We start from the raw sequence: 21,529 nt of genomic DNA, 5'->3' as shown, positions 1-21,529 counted from the left end.
AAGTGGTCATAGTCAATGTTGTGATGAAAGGTATGGAGGCTGTAGAAAAGTGGAGGACATGATCCATGTTTGCAGGAGAGGAAACTGAGTGTAAGCCGGGGATAAAAGAGAGGAGACTGTAGAGTAGTTATACTGTAGAGTAGTGTATTATACTTTCCATATGGCAAGGTTGGAATACAAGTTTTGCAGAAGATCCTGGGCATGTTGATCAGCAGATGGAGCCCCAGAGATGGAGTGTAATGAAGGGATAACTCCAGAGTGGAATCTGTGATTGAAGAAGAAGGTTGAAACTCCGGTAGACTCTTGAATCATATTGTTCCCTTAGAATCATGCCCATGTGAAGACCAGTCATCCTTGGTGGCATAGATGAAACTTTAAAGCAACACACTTGACTTTTGGTCTCAGACAACCTCCAAAGGGAGTGGTATAGTAGGAAGGTCTCGTTGATGATTATGTATGAGGGTTGGAAGGGAGTAGAGTCTCCAGGCTCGGGTAGTGGACTTGCCTGGTGAAATATTCCATGACCAACCAGATGTTAGTGTGACCCAGGGACCTAGGGAGGTCAGTACTGACAGGTGAGTCCATGCCAAAGCCTGACAGGAATCATTAGTGGCATCACCAGGCTGGAAGCCACCTTTCACCACAAGGTTGGGTAGCACAATTCTCTCATTATGTCTGAAGTCACTTATTGGAGGACCTGTAATTGGAGTCAGTTGCACAAATGTCTTGACATAGGAGTCTTAGTTATTGTGGCAAGCGATTTAGTTTCATCTTGAGATGAAAACAAAACCTCTGGCTGATGGCTGCCCTAAGAAGAACGGCTGTGCCATCAGAGTTACCGGGCTGTACCAGTGTGAACTGATTTACATTGTAAAACTCAGGAAGGAGGGTGACACAAAATCCTGGCATGTCAGGGAGAGCACCCACCAGACAATGCATGCCAGGAATAGATTTTTTGTGGCCTTTGAGGAGGGTGACCACATCAGACACCTTCCAGAGTGTGGACAAACAGTAGCAGTTGCTCTATCATTCCTGGAGATAATTATATATCAGGTGCTAGAAAGGGGGAGGGTTCACTGTCAAACAGCAGACAGAAAGGGGGGGGGGGGGTGCTTTCCTCCCGCCCCCCGTTATCCCCCCAGCACACTAAAAAATTACCTGTAACCATACCTGAACCTATCTGGTAATAGAATTTCAGAGAATTGGTCGCATGCGTTTGCAAAGACATGTTTAGCTGCTGAGCCGCGTCAAGGCATCTCTGATATTAGCAGTCCTAACACTACATAATAGCAGTGCCCACATAGGGCCATGTGATTTGTCTACAGTAAGGCCTCATGATAAAGGCTCATACTAAAACTAAAACCTTCCAGCGTGTGGTGCCATTTGGTAAGAGCCTTGATGATTGCAAGGAACACATTCACTTATTGACCATGGTGGATATGAAACATTTGGATAAAAGTCGCAGGGGTGATAAGGCGCCCATCGGTTTTGGGCAGGCGATGTCATTTTCAAATGTTTAGGTGAGCATTGGACATTAAACATTTATTGCAGTACTAAGCAGTGCCACTAGGTGGTGCTGCCCAGCACTTTATTAAGTGCTGTACTGGCAGAAGATATGTGATTGTGATAAAAGTGAGTAGATGGTAATATTAGTATTACAGGTAGATTGATGATTTGTTGCGGTCACATAATGGGAGCTGTGTGATTGTGGGTATACATTTTGCATTCTGCATGTACGTTTGTCTTTATACAATAGAATGCACTCTTACATAGTAACATAGTAACTAAGGTTGAAAAAATACAATTGTCCATCGAGTTCAACCTATTTGTGGTCTCCTATGCAGTCTTATTATAGGACTAGTTATTTTTATGTTAGGACTAGTCATATTAACTATAATGCGTGCCTGCGCACCATAACCCTGAATATCTTTATCCAATAGGAATTTATCTAACCCATTCTTAAAGGTGCTGACTGAGTCCGCAGTTACTACTCTCTCAGGCAGGGAATTCCAAACACGTATTGTCCTTACTGTGAAAAAACCTGTTCGCCTCAATGTGCGGAAACTCCTCTCCTCTAACCTAAGCGAGTGACCACGTGTCCTCTTTGCTGATCTTATAGAAAACAGGTCCCTCCCAAGCTCTGTGTATTGACCCCTTATATATTTATAGATGTTGATCATGTCCCCTCTTAGTCTCCTCTTTTCCAACGTAAACATGCCTAGCCTTGCAAGCCTTTCCTCGTATTCCAGCATCTCCACGCCCTTGATTAGTTTGGTCGCCCGCCTCTGAACCTTTTCTACCTCCAGGATCCTCTTCTTTTATTATTATTTCCTTGTGATGGAATTTTTGGGTGTGATATAGAAGATCTACACTGCTAGATAGACAGTCATTAGGTCGACAGGGTCAAAGGGTCTTCAGGGTCAAAAAGTCAACAGGTAAAAGGTTGACAGGGTCAAAAATGGGCATAATGCAAGCAGAGCTAGGCAGTAAGAACATCCACCTTTGTGGGTAAGAGGCAGAACCAGTCCTCCTACCTCCCTTATATAAACAGGGAGCTGTGTGTGCATAGAGTCCAATGAGATTCTTATTGCGGCTTCCTGAATAGTGAACGTTGCACTGTATAAGAACCACTAATAACCAGGTAAAGCCAGTCCTCCTTTCTCCCGTATGTACCACCAGCAGGGTTTATTTTCACACGGAGTCTAAAGAGCAGCCAGCATCCAATAGTTTAATAATGTTTCCAGCATGAATTTGTAGGAGCAATACCTACTGTGCAGTATGCAGATAATAAACTTGTTTCTAAAGTGATATTTGTTGCTGTTCTTTTTAATGAAATTGTCTATTTTGAGATATGCATGTTTAAATTGATTAGATTTTCTCCATATGGCCATATATGTATTATGTAAGTAAATCGATTACATATTCTTAATTTGCTATTATAATAGAAATAACCGGGCAGCGCTTCTTGATTAACTACGGTTTATACACTGCAGAGACGCCATAGCATAGATTGTATTGGCAGACACATTGAAGATATTACATTGCACAGACTCTATTGGCAGGGACACCGCACAGACACCATTGCACAGACTGTATTGGCAGGGACACTGCAGAGACACCATTGCACAGACTGTATTGGCAGGAACACTGCAGAGACGCCATTACACAGACTGTATTGGCAGACACACTGCAGAGACCCCATTGCACAGACTGTATTGGCAGGCACATTGCACAGATAAAATTGCACAGACTGTATTGGCAGACACACTGCAGAGACACCATTGTAAACACTGTATTGGCAGGCACACTGCAGGGACACAATTCCACAGACTGTATTGGCAGACACATTGCAGAGACACCATTGCACAGATTGTATTGGCAGGCACACTGCACAGACACCATTGCACAGATTCTATTGGAAGACACATTGCATAGACACCATTGCACATACTGTATTGGCAGATGCATTGCAGAGATAACATTGCAAATATTGTATTGGCAGGCACACTGCAGAGACACCATTGCACAGATTGTATTGGCAGACACGATTGTACTGACTGTATTGGCAGACACATTGCAGCGATAACATTGCACAGACAGTATTGGCAGACACATTGCAGAGACACCATTGCACAGATTGTATTGGCAGACACATTGCAGAAACACCATTACACAGATTGTATTGGCAGACACAATGCAGAGATTACATTGCACAGACTGTATTGGCAGACACATTGCAGAGATTACATTGCACATACTGTATTGGGAGGCACACTGCAGAGACACCACTGCACAGACTGTATTGACAGGCGCACTGCAGAGACACCATTGCACAGACTATATTGGCAGACACATTGCAGAGATAACATTGCACAGACTATATTGGCAGGCACACTGCAGAGACATCATTGCACAGACTGTATTGGCAGACACATTGCAGAGACACCATTGCACAGACTGTATTGGCAGGCACACTGCACAGACACATTGCACAGATTGTATTGGCAAGCACACTGCAGAGACACCTTTGCACAGACTGTATTGGCAGAGACATTGCACAGACACCATTGCACAGACTGTATTGGCAGGCACACTGCAGAGACACTATTTCACAGACTGTATTGGCAGGCACACTGCAGATACACCATTGCACAGACTGTATTGGCAGACACATTGTACAGACTGTATTGGCAGACACATTGCACAGACTGTATTGGCAGGCACACTGCAGACACACCATTGCACAGACTGTATTGGCAGACACATTGTACAGACTGTATTGGCAGACACATTGCACAGACTGTATTGGCAGGCACACTGCAGATACACCATTGCACAGACTGTATTGGCAGACACATTGTACAGACTGTATTGGCAGAGACACCATTGCACAGACTGTATTGCCAGACACATTGCACAGACTATATTGGCAGACACATTGCACAGACACCATTGCACAGACTGTATTGGCAGACACATTGCACAGACACCATTGCACAGACTGTATTAGCAGGCACACTGCAGAGACACCATTGCACAGACTGTATTGGCAGGCACACTGCAGAGACACCATTGCACAGACTGTATTGGCAGGCACACTGCAGAGACTCCATTGCACAGACTGTATTGGCAGACACATTGCACAGACACCATTGCACAGTCTGTATTGGCAGGCACACTGCAGAGACACAATTGCACAGACTGTATTGGCAGGCACACTGCAGAGACTCCATTGCACAGACTGTATTGGCAGACACCATTGCACAGACTGTATTGACAGACACATTGCACAGACTGTATTGGCAGACACCATTGCACAGACTGTATTGGCAGACACATTGCACAGACTGTATTGGCAGACACACTGCAGAGACACACAGTATTTAAAAAAAAAAGCAAAACCTCAGCATTCGGGGATTGCATATTTATTAGAATGAACCGAACATGGAAAGAATGTAAATATATTTGTGGCCACATAACTATGCTGCCATTGTCTTCTGTGCTGCTTTAGTGAATGGAATATATTGTTTAATGTCAACTTTCTAATTATTCCAGTTTCTGTACGTCATCTAGCGCTCGCTCTGCCTACAGAGCCGCAGGATAACCAGATGCAGGAGCTGGGAATTCCTCCCTGTGGTCCTGGGATGCTATTTAGGTCCGCCTGTTTCCGTAGCTTTCCCCTGTGTGGAATATACACTTCCCACCCCATGCGTCCCTGCACACGTGTTGTGTTTATAAATATATCACCCCATCGTCGCCTGCTTGGTCCCATACACTGTGTGTACAGCTAGAGGGATGGAGACTGGTCCCAGGGACTGTATTATGGGGGGTGATATTAATGTAAGTTATTAGTGTGCATTATGTGCCAGGGATGTGACATCCTGTAACCCTTCCCTTCTCCATCCTGTAACCCTTCCCTTCTCCATCCTGTAACCCTTCTCTTCTCCATCCTGTAACCCTTCCCTTCTCCATCCTGTAACCCTTTCCTTCTCCATCCTGTAACCCTTCCCTTCTCCAGCCTGTAACCCTTCCCTTCTCCATCCTGTAACCCTTCCCTTCTCCATCCTGTAACCCTTTCCTTCTCCATCCTGTAACCCTTCCCTTCTCCAGCCTGTAACCCTTCCTTTCTCCATCCTGTAACCCTTCCCTTCTCCATCTTGTAACCCTTCCTTTCTCCATCCTGTAACCCTTCCCTTCTCCTCCAGGTCTCCAGCTCTACCTACAAGCAGAGGAGTGAGGAGTTCCGCAAACTATTCAAAAACTTGCCAGAGTGTGAGAAGCTGATAGTAGGTAAGTGAGACTCACCTGTAACCACAGGTCTCAGGGTGAGGTGTCTGTGTGGTTGTGTTCTTGTTAGATACATTCTCTCAGTGTGGTACCCGACCGAAGCATTGCTCTACAATAGAGGGGATACGGACTGGTCCAGAATGTCTGTTCCCAATCCTAATAAGGAAATGGCATGCTCTATCATCATAATATTTCTCTAACGTCCTAGTGGATGCTGGGAACTCCGTAAGGACCATGGGGAATAGCGGGCTCCGAAGGAGGCTGGGCACTCTAGAAAGATCTTAGACTACCTGGTGTGCACTGGCTCCTCCCACTATGACCCTCCTCCAAGCCTCAGTTAGATTTCGTGCCCGGCCGAGGTTGGATGCACACTAGGGGCTCTCCTGAGCTCTTAGAAAGTTATAGTCTTAGAATTTGTTATTTTCAGTGAGACCTGCTGGCAACAGGCTCACTGCAGCGAGGGACTAAGGGGAGAAGAAGCGAACTCGCCTGCTTGCAGCCGGATTGGGCTTCTTAGGCTACTGGACACCATTAGCTCCAGAGGGATCGACCGCAGGCCCAGCCTTGATGTTCGGTCCCGGAGACGCGCCGCCGTCCCCCTTACAGAGCCAGAAGCAAGAAGATGGTCCGGAAAATCGGCGGCATGAAGACTCTGTCTTCACCAAGGTAGCGCACAGCACTGCAGCTGTGCGCCATTGCTCCTCTCACACACTTCACACTCCGGTCACTGAGGGTGCAGGGCGCTGGGGGGGGCGCCCTGAGGCAGCAATAAAAACACCTTGGCTGGCTAAAATACCTCAATATATGGCCCCAGGGGCTATATATGAGGTAAATACCCCTGCCAGAATTCCATAAAAAACGGGAGAATAGGCCGCGAAAAAGGGGCGGAGCCTATCTCCTCAGCACACTGGCGCCATTTTTCCCTCACAGCTCGGCTGGAAGGAAGCTCCCTGGCTCTTCCCTGCAATTCTACAGTACAGTAAGAGGGAAAAGAGAGGGGGGGCATTAAAATTGGCACTGTATACAGTATATTATATAAAAAGCAGCTATTAGGGACATAACTCAGTTAGTCCCTGTGTATATATATAGCGCTCTGGTGTGTGCTGGCATACTCTTACTCTGTCCCCCCAAAGGGCTTTTGTGGGTCCTGTCCTCGTTTAGAGCGTTCCCTGTGTGTCTGCGGTGTGTCGGTACGGCTGTGTCGACATGTTGAATGAGGAGGCTTATATGGTGACAGAACAGAGGCCGATATATGTGATGTCGCCCCCTGTGGGGCCGACACCAGAGTGGATGGATAGGTGAAAGGTATTAACCGACAGTGTCAACTCCTTACATAAAAGGGTGGATGACGTAACAGCTGTGGGACAGCCGGCTTCGCAGCCCGCGCCTGCCCAGGCGTCTCAAAGGCCATCAGGGGCTCAAAAACGCCCGCTCTCTCAGATAGCAGACACAGATGTCGACACGGAGTCTGACTCCAGTGTCGACAAGGTGGAGACATATACACAATCCACTAGGAACATCCGTGACGTGATCCCGGCAATAAAAATGTGTTATACATTTCTGACTTTAACCCAAGCACCTCTAAAAATGGGTTTTAGGTTTGGGGAGAAAAAACAGGCAGTGTTTTGTTCCCCCATCAGATGAATAAATGAAGTGTGTGAAAGCGTGGGTTCCCCCGTTAAGAAACTGGTAATTTATAAAAAGTTACTGATGGCGTACCCTTTCCCGCCAGGTGGATAAGTTACGCTGGGAGATATCCCCTAGGGTGGATAAGGCGCTCACACGTTTGTCAAAAAAAAAAGGTGGCACTGCCGTCTTAGGATACGGCCACTTTAATAGGTACCTGTTGATAAAAAACAGGAGGCTATCCTGAAGTCTGTATTTACACACTCAGGTACTAGACTGAGACCTGCAGATAGTGCTGCTGCAGCGTGGTCGGTGACCCTGTCAAACAGGGATACTAGTTGGCAAACATAAAAACATATTAAAGACGTCGTCTTATATATGGGGGATGCACAGAGGGATATTTTGCCGGCTGGCATCCAAAATAAATGTAATGTCCATTCTGTCAGGAGGGTATTAGAGACCTGTCACTGGACAGGTGATGCTGACTTAAAAAGCGCATAGAGAGCCTTATAAGGGTGAGTAATTATTTGGGGATGGTCTCTGGGACCTCGTATCCGCAGCAACTGCTGGGAAGAAATAATTTTACCTCAGGTTTCCTCACAGACAAAGGTACAGTCCTTTCGGCTTCAGAAAAGCAAGCGGGTCAAATGGCGCTTCCTTTCTGTACAGAGACAAGGGTAGAGGGAAAAAAGCTGCACCAGTCAGCCTGTTCCCAGAATCAAGATTCTTCCCCCGCCTCCTGTGAGGCCACACCATGACGCGGGTGCTCCACAGGTGTAGCCAGGTACGGTGGGGGGCCGTCTCAAAAATTTCAGCAATTAGTGGGCTCGCTCACAGGTGGATCCCTGTTTCTTTCAAGTAGTATTTCAGGGGTACAAGCTGGAATTCGAGATGTCTCCCCCCAGCCGTTTCCTAAAATATGCCTTGCTGACAACTCCCTCAGGCAGGGAGGCTTTGCTAGAGGCAATTAATAAGCGGTATTCCCAGCAGGTAATACTCAAGGTGCCCCTACTTCAACAAGGACGGGGTTACTATTCCACACGGGTTGGGGTACCGAAACCGCATGGTTCGGTGTGACCCATTTTATATTTAAAATCCTTGAACACAAAAATTCAAGTTCAAGATGGAATCGCTCAGGGCGGTTATTCCAAGCCTGGACGAGGGGGATTACATGGTATCCTGGGACATCAAGGATGCTTACCTGCATGTCCCCATTTACCATCCTCGCCAGGAGTACCTCAGATTTGTGGTACAGGATTACCATTACCAAGTCCAGACACTGCCGTTTGGACTGTACATGGCACCGAGGGTGTTTTATCAAGGTAATGGCCGAAATGTTGATACTCCTTCAAAAAAAGGGAGTTGTAATTATCCCGTACTTGGACAATCTCGTTATAAGGGCGAGGTCCAAGGAGCAGTTGGTAGTCGGGGTAGCACTATTTTGGAAAGTGCTACAACAGCATGGTTGGATTCTAAACAGTCCAAAGTCACAGCTGGTTCCTATGACACGTCTACTGTTCCTGGGGATGGTTCTGGACATAAACCAGAAATAGTGTTTCTCCCGGAGGAGAAAGCCAAGGAGTTGTCATCTCTAGTCAGAGACCTCCTGAAGCCAAAATAGGTAGCGGTGCATCATTGCACGCGAGTCCTGGGAAAAATGGTAGCTTCCTACGAAGCAATCCCATTAGGCAGGTTCCATACAAGAACTTTTCAGAGGGATCTGTTGGACAAGTGGTCCGGATCGCATCTTCCGATGCATAGGCTGATAACCCTGTCTCCAAGGACCAGGGTATCTCTACTGTGGTGGCTGCAGAGTGCCCATCTTCAAGAGGGCCGCAGGTTCGGCATACAGGACTAGGTCCTAGTGACCATGGATTCCAGCCTTTGAGGCTAGGAGGCAGTCACACAGGGAAGAAATTTCCAGGGACTTTGGTCAAGTCAGGTTATTTCCCTACACATAAATATTCTGGACCTGAGGGCCATTTACAATGCCCTGAGGCCGGCAAGGCCTCTGCTTCAAAACCAGCCGGTACTGATCCAATCAGACAACATCACGGCAGTCGCCCATGTAAACCAACAGGGCGGCACAAGAAGCAGGATGGCGATGGCAGAAGCCACAAGGATTCTCCGATAGGCGGAAAATCTTGTGTTAGCACTGTCAGCAGTGTTCATTCCCGGAGTGGACAACTGGGAAGCAGATCTTCTCAACAGACACGACCTCCACCCGGGAGAATGGGGACTTCCTCCAGAAGTCTTCCAATAGGATTGTACACCATTGGGAAAGGCCACAGGTGGACATGATGGCGTCCCGCCTCAACAAAAAGCTATAAAATATATTGCACCGGGTCAAGGGACCCTCAGGCGATAGCTATGGACGCTCTGGTAACACCGTGGGTGTACCAGTCGGTTTATGTGTTCTCCCCTCTGCCTCTCATACCAAAGGTACTGAGAATAATAAGAAGGCGAGGAGTAAGAACGATACTCGTGGATGGCCAAGAAGAGCTTGGTACCCAGAACTTCAAGAATTTATATCAGAGGACCCATGGCCTCTGCCACTCAGACAGGACCTGCGGCAGCAGGGGCCCTGTCTGTTCCAAGACTTACCGCGGCTGCGTTTGTCGGCATGGCGGTTGAACGCCGGATCCTGAAGGAAAAGGGCATTCCGGAGGAAGTCATTCCTACGCTTACTAAAGCCAGGAAAGAGGTTACAGCAACTCATTATCACCGCATATGGCGAAAATATGTTGCATGGTGTGAGGCCGAAAGGGCCCCAACAGAGGAATTTCAACTAGGTCGATTTCTGCATTTCCTGCAAGCAGGAGTGACTATGGGCCTTAAATTGGGTTCCATTAAGGTACAGATCTCGGCTCTGTCGATTTTCTTTCAAAAAGAACTAGCTTCAGTACCTGAAGTTCAGACATTTATAAAAGGAGTGCTGCAGAGTCAGCCCCCGTTTGTGCCTCCTGTGGCACCTTGGGATCTCAACGTGGTGTTGAGTTTCTTAAAATCACATTGGTTTGAACCACTAAAAACCGTGGATCTGAAATATCTCACGTGGAAGGTGGTTATGTTATTGGCCTTGGCTTCTGCCAGGCGAGTATCAAAGTTGGCGGCTTTGTCTTGTAAAAGCCCTTATTTGATTTTCCATATGGATAGGGCAGAATTGAGGACTCGTCCCCAGTTTCTCCCAAAGGTGGTGTCAGCGTTTCACCTGAACCAGCCTATTGTGGTGCCTAGGCTACTAGGGACTTGGAGAAAATCTGACTTGCTGTTTATCCTATATGCACCTAACAAGCTGGGTGCTCCTGCTTCTAAGCAGACTATTGCTCGTTGGATTTGTAGTACAATTCAGCTTGCACATACTGTGGCAGGCCTGCCACAGCCAAAATCTGTCAATGCCCATTCCACAAGGAAGGTGGGCTCATCTTGGGCGGCTGCCCGAGGGGTCTCGGCTTTACAACTTTGCCGAGCAGCTACTTGGTCAGGGGCAAACACGTTTGCAAAATTCTACAAATTTGATACCCTGGCTGAGGAGGACCTGGAGTTCTCTCATTCAGTGCTGCAGAGTCATCCGCACTCTCCCGCCCGTTTGGGAGCTTTGGTATAATCCCCATGGTCCTTACGGAGTTCCCAGCATCCACTAGGACGTTAGAGAAAATAAGAATTTACTCACCGGTAATTCTATTTCTCGTAGTCCGTAGTGGATGCTGGGCGCCCATCCCAAGTGCGGTTTATCTGCAATACTTGTACATAGTTATTGTTAACTAAATCGGGTTATTGTTGAGCCATCTGTTGAGAGGCTCTATTGTTTCATACTGTTAACTGTGTTTCATATCACGAGTTGTACGGTGTGATTGGTGTGGCTGGTATGAGTCTTACCCGGGATTCAAAATCCTTCCTTATTGTGTACGCTCGTCCGGGCACAGTACCTAACTGAGGCTTGGAGGAGGGTCATAGTGGGAGGAGCCAGTGCACACCAGGTAGTCTAAGATCTTTCTAGAGTGCCCAGCCTCCTTCGGAGCCCGCTATTCCCCATGGTCCTTACGGAGTTCCCAGCATCCACTACGGACTACGAGAAATAGAATTACCGGTGATGAAATTCTCATTTATAATACTGGCGTGCTCTTGTGTAAGGACAATCCTGCAAATCATGAGATACAGTATTGAGCCTGATTCATATTTGTAGACAAAGGGCCTAATTCAGACCTGATCACAAAAGCAAAATCTTTCTCTAATGGGTAAAACCATGTGGACTGCAGGTGGGGCAGATGTAACATGTGCAGAGAGTGTTAGATTTGGGTGGGGTGTGTTCAAACTGAAATGTAAATTGGAGTGTAAAAATAAAGCAGCCAGTATTTACCCTGCACAGAAACAATATAACGCACCCAAATCTAACTCTCTCTGCACATGTTACATCTGCCCCACCTGCACTGCAGCATGGTTTTACCCATTAGAGAAAATTTTTGCTGTTGCGATTAGGTCTGAATTAGGCCCAGTGTCTGGGGGTCTGCACATGTGCAGAATGGGTCCTCGATATCACTCGCAGCCCCGTCAGCTGATGCGTGTTTGACATGCTGCAGCGTTTGGTGGACGGAGCAAGGGTGGCATCTGGCATCGTTCTTCAAAACGGGGGCATTTTGCCACCATTTTGAAGGCGTGACGGGTCCAGGGCCTGCACCGTTGGACGCAGACTTTCTGGACTCCAGTGCTGGATCCTGTGGCCGGTGCCTGTAACCGTCACTATGGCGGTATCCTCAGACTCGGACCTCGCTAATGCTAACAGGAGGCGTCAGCCGCGTCAATCTCCTACATTCGCCTCCCGCTGCATTACAATTTAGACGGAATTGCACAGCCGCTTTCTTGCAATTCCATACAAACAAGAATCGCGCCCATTGTCCAACATATGATATAAAAAAAGGTTTCAAAATATTAAGGGGAAGATGTACTAAGCAGTGAAAAGAGTGGAGAAGTGAGCCTGCGGAGAAGTTGCCCATGGCAACCAATCAGCTGCTCCGTACAGTTGTGTAGTATGCAAATTATAAATGTTACTTCAATGCTGATTGGTTGCCATAGGTAATTTCTCCACTGGCTCACTTCTCCACACTTATCACTTTTTAGTACATCTCCCCCTAACTCACCGGACAATGCAGTGATAGTATGATAGCAGTATCGTATGTGTGTTACTGACAGCACCCTCATACACCTAGCCTCAATAAGCCATACAGCGAGATACACCCGGTGAGACTGAGCCGCTCAGAGGAGGATCACACCGTCTTTTTCTTTCAGTTGTGCGTCTCATTCACATCACAGACGCAGTGAAACGCCGCTCCCAGTGTTACAGACGCTGTGCTGCAACTTTAACCGCACAGGAATTATTTATTTATGTAACTTGTTAACTTTTATTAGTAGTTTTGGAAGCAACGCCAAAGAAATGAGAAAACACATAGGGGCATATTCATTTCCTTTATTTGTCACAATTTCTACACTCCCCATACTACACTCCCCATACTCCCCATACTAAAGCATGGGGATGTAGAAATTGTGACCTGGCCTGTAGGACATACATAGATGACCTGGCCTGTAGGACATACATAGACGACCTGGCCTGTAGGACGTACATAGATGACCTGGCCTGTAGGACGTACATAGATGACCTGGCCTGTAGGATGTACATAGATGTCCTGGCCTGTAGGACATACATAGATGACCTGGCCTGTAGGATGTACATAGATGACCTGGTCTGTAGGACGTACATAGATGACCTGGCCTGTAGGACATACATAGATGACCTGGACTGTAGGACATACATAGATGTCCTGGCCTGTAGGATGTACATAGATGACCTGGCCTGTAGGATGTACATAGATGACCTGGCCTGTAGGACGTACATAGATGACCTGGCCTGTAGGACGTACATAAATGACCTGGACTGTAGGACGTACATAGATGACCTGGCCTGTAGGACGTACATAGATGACCTGGCCTGTAGGACGTACATAGTTGACCTTGCCTGTAGGACATACATAGATGACCTGGCCTGTAGGATGTACATAGATGACCTGGCCTGTAGGACGTACATAGATGACCTGGCCTGTAGGACGTACATAGATGACCTGGCCTGTAGGACATACATAGATGACCTGGCCTGTAGGACGTACATAGTTGACCTGGCCTGTAGGACGTACATAGTTGACCTTGCCTGTAGGACATACATAGATGTCCTGGCCTGTATGACGAGCAGTGAGGATCAGAAATAGACAGGATTCTCTTATATTCATAATACATGTGGAGGGGGGGGGGGGGGGGCAGCAGAAGGGGCCTGAGGTGTCAGGTCAGAGGCCACCCACAGTCTGCAGTGACATTCTCTATGTAGCATTCCTCAGCTGTCCGGTCCATACCAAGCTGTGAGAGGTCATAATTAGACATCTCGCTGCTCTGCTGGGGCTTTGCTGGAGGCTCATCATATGTCAGCATCATGTAGTGGGTTACAGAATAGTCCTTGCAGCGTCCATAGGCCTAGCCCCATCTCCGCCTAGCTGACTGGCCCTCCGCAATAGTGACAGCAGTGTCATCAGCAGGAGTTATATTCCAGCCTACAAGCCAGTGTTCATCCCTGGCTCAGTCTGATAGGGCTTCTCTCAGCCAAAATGGCTATTAAAATTATTTAAAAAAAAAAAAAAAAAAGTTTAAAAATGAATAAAAAAATGCTTTATTCAAAGATCAAACGATTGTAATGTATCACAGCCATGCTGAGATGGCGATAACTTGTCTCTTTGTACTCACAGACTACGCCTGCGCCTTACAGAAGGACATCCTACTTCAGGGGCGGCTGTACCTCTCCGAGAACTGGATCTGCTTCCACAGCAACATCTTCCGATGGGAGACCTTGGTAAGACCTGGATATTGCACTGTACGCAGGTCCTGCGGAGACTCTGCTGAGATGTATATATGATGTATATATGAAGAAAGTAATTACCACCTGCACATACAGTCTCCGATGTACATACACAATGCAATAAACATCCCGGTATGAGTGTGGCCAGTAATTAGTATACACACTATACTCCAACTCCAATATGCTGGGGTTACCTCAATGTCTTCCTGCTGCTCCACCCCGCCCCCTCTCTATCTGCTGCTCCTCCCTCTGCTCTGTCAAGCCCCACCCCCTTTATATTTGCTGCTTTGCCCCGCCCTTCCGCTTCCTGCTCTGTCCCGCCCTCATACTTAGCGCATTCCCTGCGTTGCTCCTCCTACTCCTTTCCTGCTAGACTGGATTCTGTCCCATCTCCCTAGCAGCTAGAGATGTTGGGGCGCGCACCCCGTCTTCCACTGTGCATGCATATTGGGGACATAACAGACCAAAGAAGATTATTACAGAGATTATTTCACTATGAAAACAAAAGCTTTAAAACATGGATGTAAGTCTGTCTGATAAACCACATGCAGGCATAGAAAGGATGGCATTACAGGCGGGTTCCGCCCAAGGTGCCACAACTCAACTATAAAACCACCAAGGGTTTCCACTGGACCCTCTAACTTGACTACCCACCCGTTTGGGTGATGCTCCCATTAGTGTGGTGCAGCCAACTACCAGTCAACGAAGTGACCACACCCAAAATAAATAATTGCACCCGGACTGGTGAGCTGCCGTTCTTTCCCGCCGCAGAATAACCAATGATCAGTCACCAACCAAGAAAACTATAAGGGAGGGAGGGTGGGTAGACTGCAACAAAGATGCTTAGGCCCACAGCCCAAGCCTTTACATAAAGTCCAACAAAGACCCCCCCCCCCCCCCTCCCTCGGCCCACCATAGGCAGGCTAAGTCATGTGATCTTCCTTTATGCCAGCCCCCATTCTAGAGGTTTAAACGACCTCATTCTTACAGCAATCATTCAGTGTATCTTTTACTGAACGCTTTATAAACCGGGAAAGTTGGACACCAATGCGTTCAAATTCACCATCAGCCCCATAATGTCTATTGCCTCTATGGGCAAAGTGTAAATTAAAAAGTGAATAGTGAATAGTTGAACGTTCACCTAATTCATTGTAAAGCCAGTGGATGGAGCGGAACATGGTCAGTTTCTGTGTAGACTCCCAACAAATACTCATAAAAAATAGTATAAAATATTTCATGTATATAAGGTTATAAGAAGTGATGTGCGGACACTAGTGAATGCGCTCGTCTTTGCGTGATGGTAAAAATAATGTGTAAGTAAATCCGTATTCTCTTCTTGGAAATTCTCGTGCGTCTCTCGTGTGGACCAAAACTGATGACAAATAATGCACCTATTTATTGCTTGTAACTTAATTTATTAAAAAGCAAGAAATTAATCTCTCACAATCTACAGTACAGTTATAGATTTTATTATATAATAAGAAAACACAAAAATTATTTGATACCAAAGATTTCAAGAATGTAACAAGTTCATACCACCCCAATACCGCCAGATTTCACCATTCATGCTACATTATAGGGTCACATTTAACACTATTCTGATAAAGTGATCAGGGTGCCCGTGAAACACGTCAGAGTGGTGATTTATTGAAGGATTTATACATCTAGTTGACTATTTCAGCATTTGCAAATGAAAATCAAATCCTTCTGCATAATATTAATGCTGAAATCCCACTGTTTTGTGAATGTATCTGTAACCAAATGAGCTTTTCTGTTTGAAATTGCCTGTTGGAAATTCAGAAACACACTGCTGTCATTTGACAGATTGTTGGTAGAAAACTATTCTAAGCGAAATCCGTAACCATGAAAGCAATTGTTGCGTCCACACGTTATTCCCATGATTATAGCAGATGTTGATAAGGCGTGCTAGTTTTCGCAAAGTCTCTATCAAACAATAACAGCTGTCTTTTTCTGAGTTACCCACAGGACATTTCAGGTGAAAGTGGTAATTTAAGAATCAGGATTTAATTAGGACATTTATTTCTGCAGCGGGGTACACTGGTATTCCACAGGGAATAACATTGGGGTGTAGAGTAGGATCTTGATCCGAGGCACCAACAGACTAAAACCTTTGACTGTTCCCAAGATGCTCAGCGCCGCCTCCTCTATAACCCCGCCTCCACGCACAGGAGCTCAGTTTATAAGTTGGTGCCTGCAGTGCAGGCAGCTAACAGGCAGGGCTGCTCCAGCACCCCTGAGAAGAGCTATTTTAAAGAAGATAGAAGACTTCAAGGGCTGCAGCAGAGGCACTCTAGTGCTAGATATCATTCTGACATCTCCTGCTGCAGCTCCATCACCTCCCCCAGCGACACTGTATACTCCCGCATCCCTGGTTGCCGGGTACTTACAGCGGAGGCTCCGGTTCTTCACCGAGGGCACACACACTGACCGAAGTTCTCCGGGATCACGTGGCCGCACTCAGGGAGGATGTAAGAAGGTCCCCCAGGCGGGACCCGCTGGAAATCGCGATCCGGCGTTGCCAGTAGGAGGCGGCCAGCGCACACTGGCGTGGACACTGTGGCCATACAGGGACCCCACTAGACCACCAGGGAAAGGGCACAGGTCGGATTAGGCTACAATCCATTTTATTAAGGCCCGCAGCACCCGGTGGTGAAGTCCAGCAAGGGGATAAGGCTCTGGCCTATAGCCCCTCCCCCAGCCCCTGGGCGCCATTTAGAGTAAGTGTTCCCGCCCTGGAGCTGCATCTCTCTGTCTCCCTCACTCCCTGTCAGCATTTGGGCGCCATTACACACAGCTGCGCTGATTCTGGGACTGCTGGGTGATGCCTCCTCTGTAAAGCCGCCTGCATCATCAGTGCTGTGCATTTACAGGACACTTAAGTATTCTACATGTCGTTTAGACAGTGTTAGTTAAGAACAAGTGCATACTTCCAGTGGCGCACGCAGGGGGGGTTTCTGAGTACCCAGAAACCCCTCCTGACCAGCCAAATTCTTTTTATCTGAGACGAAGTCAGCTGTGTCTCCGTCTCAGTACAAACCGCGATCGTGACCGCTAACGCGATCACTGAAGCTGCTGCTGCACGGAGATCTCGTCGGGGCAGAGCTCAGGCTTCACAGCAGCCAGTGCCGGCCCGACGCGTACGCGTACAGCGCCCGACTCAGGAGGGAGCTGCTCTACTGCAGAGTGTGAGTGACCGTCCGTCACTCACGCTCTACACCGCCGCGGCCACCCACTCACCAGCACCTACCCGCTCTCCTGCCCGCTAGCCCAGGACACAGGGAGCACAGACTGAACACAGCACAGCTGTGTGTCCTCCCGGCTCTCAGCCCTCCCGCGATGCAGGGAAACAGAGAAGCCGGAAACTGACAGTGCAGCGTTTGGTGAGGAAGGGGGAGCTGGAGCTGCACTATAACAGAGAAGCCGGAGACTGACAGTGCAGCGTTTGGTGAGGAAGGGGGAGCTGGAGCTGCACTATAACAGAGAAATTATGTGCTTCTGCATGGCTGGCAGCTCCCCCTTTACACTGTGTGTGCATTTGTCGGTATGCCTCTGTACAATGTGTGTGTCAGTGTGCCCATATACTGTGTGTGTGTGTGTGTGTGTGTGTGTGTGTGTGTGTGTGTGTGTGTGTGTGTGATTCTTTTTTTATATACATTTATGCGGAAATCCCCTCGGTAAATCCTGCGTTTACCCCTGACTTCAGGGTTATTTAGTACAAGTACCCTGTGATATTCAACTTTCACCAAGGTCATGGCAGTTATGACGGCTTCACTCCGCCGTCGGGGAATCAGGATCCTGCCGTATCTGGACGACCTGCTGATCCTGGCCAATTCCTCAGAAGTTCTCCGTCATTTGGCTCTGACGGTCCAGTTTCTGCAAGCCCACAGGTGGCTCATCAACTGGAAGAAATCATCCCTGGTCCGTGCCCAGAGCATGGTGCATCTGGGAGCGTTGTTGGACACACACAACCAGAGGTTGTTTTTGTCACAGGAGAAAGTCCTGAAGCTTCAGGACAAAATGTGTTGCTTCCTCGCTCGTCCGCGTGTGTCGATGCACTCGGCGATGCAAGTACTAGGCCTCATGGTGTCGGCTTTCGACATGGTGGAGTACGCTCAATTTCATTCCCGCCCTCTGCAGAAACTGATTCTTGCCAAGTGGGACGGCCTGCCTCATCGGATCAGATCTCAAATGATTTCCTTGTCTCCGGAGGTCCGTCTATCACTGACCTGGTGGCTGCAGGACCAGCGATTGAGCAGGGGTCGTCCCTTCTGGATCTCCAACTGGGTTCTTCTGACGACGGATGCCAGTCTGAGGGGTTGGGGCGCGGTGTTGGAGCAACACACTCTTCAGGGTGTCGGTGGACCAGGGAGGAGTCTCTCCTCATGATAAACATTCTGGAATTGCGGGCAGTGTACAATGCTCTGAAACTGGCCCAGCATCTGGTACTGAACAGGCCTGTTCAAGTACAGTCAGACAACGCTGTAACGGACTCAGTCCCCGCTGGCTCATGAGGAGTACTTTTTGCCAGCCTGTTTCTGGATTCAGTGCGTAATTGTAAAGAGGCAGGACAGAACTGTGTTATCACGTATACAGCATGCTGCCTGGATTCCCAATAGAACTGTAGAACTGAACATCACATATTATTGTGAAACATAAACCCTCTGTTATATGTGTTTGTGCTTATCAGGGAATAATATCTCTAGCCTGATGTTTTGTACAGAATGCATATGATGATGTATATAAATGAATGTATTGGTTATTGTGTTATAGTTTGTAAAATAATGTTCCCCCCATGTGACTGCTCAGATAACCTGTTTGTTTGCTGTTGGAGATACAGCCAGTCTCAGATGTCAGTCCATACACCCCCTCCCCCCCTCATTCTTCCCCACACAATGGATTCCAGGACACATAATCAGATTAATTAAGTAAGGTTAATTTAGTTAACATCTAGTGTGGCCCAGGGGACATGCCTGGACATGTGGAAGTAGGTCTTATCTGAAACTGTTCTGTAGTCAGCCCCTTAATGTAACTTACCCAATACAGACGAGGGGGTGTCGCCTCATGTTAGGAAAGACAGAGGTTTGATAATAGAAAACAGGGGCTATTGAGAAGGTGCACGGGAGTTCCTGGCCTGAGAGGAATGATGTGTTTGGCTTCTAAAAGCTACTGGTAAGATAGTGCTTCCAGTGTGCTGAGGCCTAGAAGCATTGTTGTAATCCGCTGGTTTCAAAAGGCTACTGGACGTGCACTGAGGGAGAGATCTGCACAGAAGGTCAGAGAATGGATGTACCTCTGAAGTGCAGACACTGACTAGGCATTGTGGTGCCGTCAGTGGCGAGAATCCGTGGCGCAGGACGCTGTGTTAGCTGGTATCCTAGACCAGGGGACACAGAACCATGGCCAGTGTGTAACAGCAGGAGATCGCAGGCATCTGTAATCCTAAACTACTGTGGGGACTTAGTAAGATACCATCCTGGCTTGCAATTGTTAATGTTATTGTGTACTGTGTGTGTATATTTACAATAAAGGGCATTTTCCACTTTACTAAACTGTTTACCTGAGTGATCATAGAATTCGTATCTTAACAAATGCCACCTCGGTGGCGTACATCAATCATCAAGGCGGCACTCGAAGCCGCATGGCAATGATGGAAGTGTCAAAGATTCTTCAATGGTCGGAGCGCAATCTGCCAGCCCTATCGGCAGTGTTCATTCCGGGTGTCCTCAATTGGGAAGCGGACTTCCTCAGTCGCCAGGACGTACACGCCGGAGAGTGGAGTATTTCAACTCCTAGTGGACAAGTGGGGCCTACCAGATGTAGACCTGATGGCGTCTCAACACAATCACAAGGTTCCAGTCTTCTGATCAAGAACAAGGGATCCTCAAGCGGCGTTCGTGCACTCCGGTGTCACTCCTGCCCAGAGTAGTGAGGAAGTTCAAGCAAGAAGGAGGAATCCTTCTTCTAATAGCTCCAGCGTGGCCCAGACGGCATTGGTTCTCAGATCTACAGGGTCTCTCGCTAGAGCGTCCTCTTCTGCTTCCGCAACGACCAGACCTCCTCGTTCAGGGCCCTTGTGTTTACCAGGATTTGGCCCGACTGGCTTTGACGGCGTGGCTCTTGAAGCTTCCGTACTGAGGGCCAAAGGATTTTTTGAGGCGGTCATTCAAACTATGTTAAAGGCCTGTAATCCGGCTTCTGCTTGGATTTACCATAGGGTCTGAAATTCTTACTTTTCTGTGTTACCTGCAAAACATGCACTGTGTGAGGTAATGAGGACCGAGTTTGCAGACCTATGCCCTAGGCCTAGACCATAGGTTCTCAAACTCGGTCCTCAGGACCCCACACAGTGCATGCTTTGCAGGTAACCCAGCAGGTGCACAGGTGTATTAATTGCTAACTGACACAGTTTAAAAGATCCACAGGTGGAGCTAACTATTTCACTTGTGATTCCGTGAGGAGATCTGGAAAACATGCACTGTGTGGGGTCCTGAGGACCGAGTTTGAGAACCTGTGCCCTAGACCAGGGGTTCTCAAACTCGGTCCTCAGGACCCCACACAGTTCATGTTTTGCAGGTAACCCAGCAAGTGCACAGGTGTATTCATTATTCACTGACACATTTTAAAAGGTCCACAGGTGGAGCTAAGTATTTCACTTGTGATTCTATGAGGAGCCCTGCAAAACATGCACTGTGTGGGGTCCTGAGGACCGAGTTTGAGAACCTGTGCCCTAGACCAGTGGTTCTCAAACTCGGTCCTCAGGACCCCACACAGTGCATGTTTTGCAGGTAACCCAGCAAGTGCACAGGTGTATTAATTACTCACTGACACATTTTAAAAGGTCCACAGGTGGTGCTAATTATTTCACTTGTGATTCTATGAGGAGTCCTGCAAAACATGCACTGTGTGGGGTCCTGAGGACCGAGTTTGAGAACCTGTGCCCTAGACTATAACAAGCTGGTTTCTTTGTGTGTGGACCTATATTTCCCTCTCGTTAATTCTGTATTCTATAACATTTACAGTAATGCTAATTAAATACACAATTAATTCACAAATCCGTTATGTGTCGTATGTTTGTAGATATGTCTTCCTCTCCGAGATGTCACCTCTATGACCAAAGAGAAGACTGCCCGCCTTATACCCAATGCCATCCAGATCAGCACAGAGAGCGAGAAGGTAATATCTCAAGCACCACATTGATAC

General features: G+C 47.6%; 1 protein-coding gene across 2 annotated transcripts in view; it reads left to right on the top strand.

The window, feature by feature from the left end:
• The window catches only part of GRAMD1C (GRAM domain containing 1C), a 302,062-nt gene that overhangs the window by 136,674 nt on the left and 143,859 nt on the right, over window positions 1-21,529 (top strand). For both annotated transcript variants that reach the window (XM_063956793.1, XM_063956794.1), the window contains 3 exons: window positions 5,706-5,790; window positions 14,199-14,302; window positions 21,407-21,502. In XM_063956793.1, the coding sequence (XP_063812863.1) occupies window positions 5,706-5,790; window positions 14,199-14,302; window positions 21,407-21,502 (285 nt within the window). The remainder of the gene's footprint in view (window positions 1-5,705; window positions 5,791-14,198; window positions 14,303-21,406; window positions 21,503-21,529) is intronic.

Source organism: Pseudophryne corroboree, chromosome 2 (assembly GCF_028390025.1).
Source record: "Pseudophryne corroboree isolate aPseCor3 chromosome 2, aPseCor3.hap2, whole genome shotgun sequence".
In the NCBI taxonomy this organism is placed as follows: Eukaryota; Metazoa; Chordata; class Amphibia; order Anura; family Myobatrachidae; genus Pseudophryne; species Pseudophryne corroboree.
Note: the sequence above shows the minus strand (reverse complement) of the source record. Positions and strands in the feature narration are given on the sequence as shown.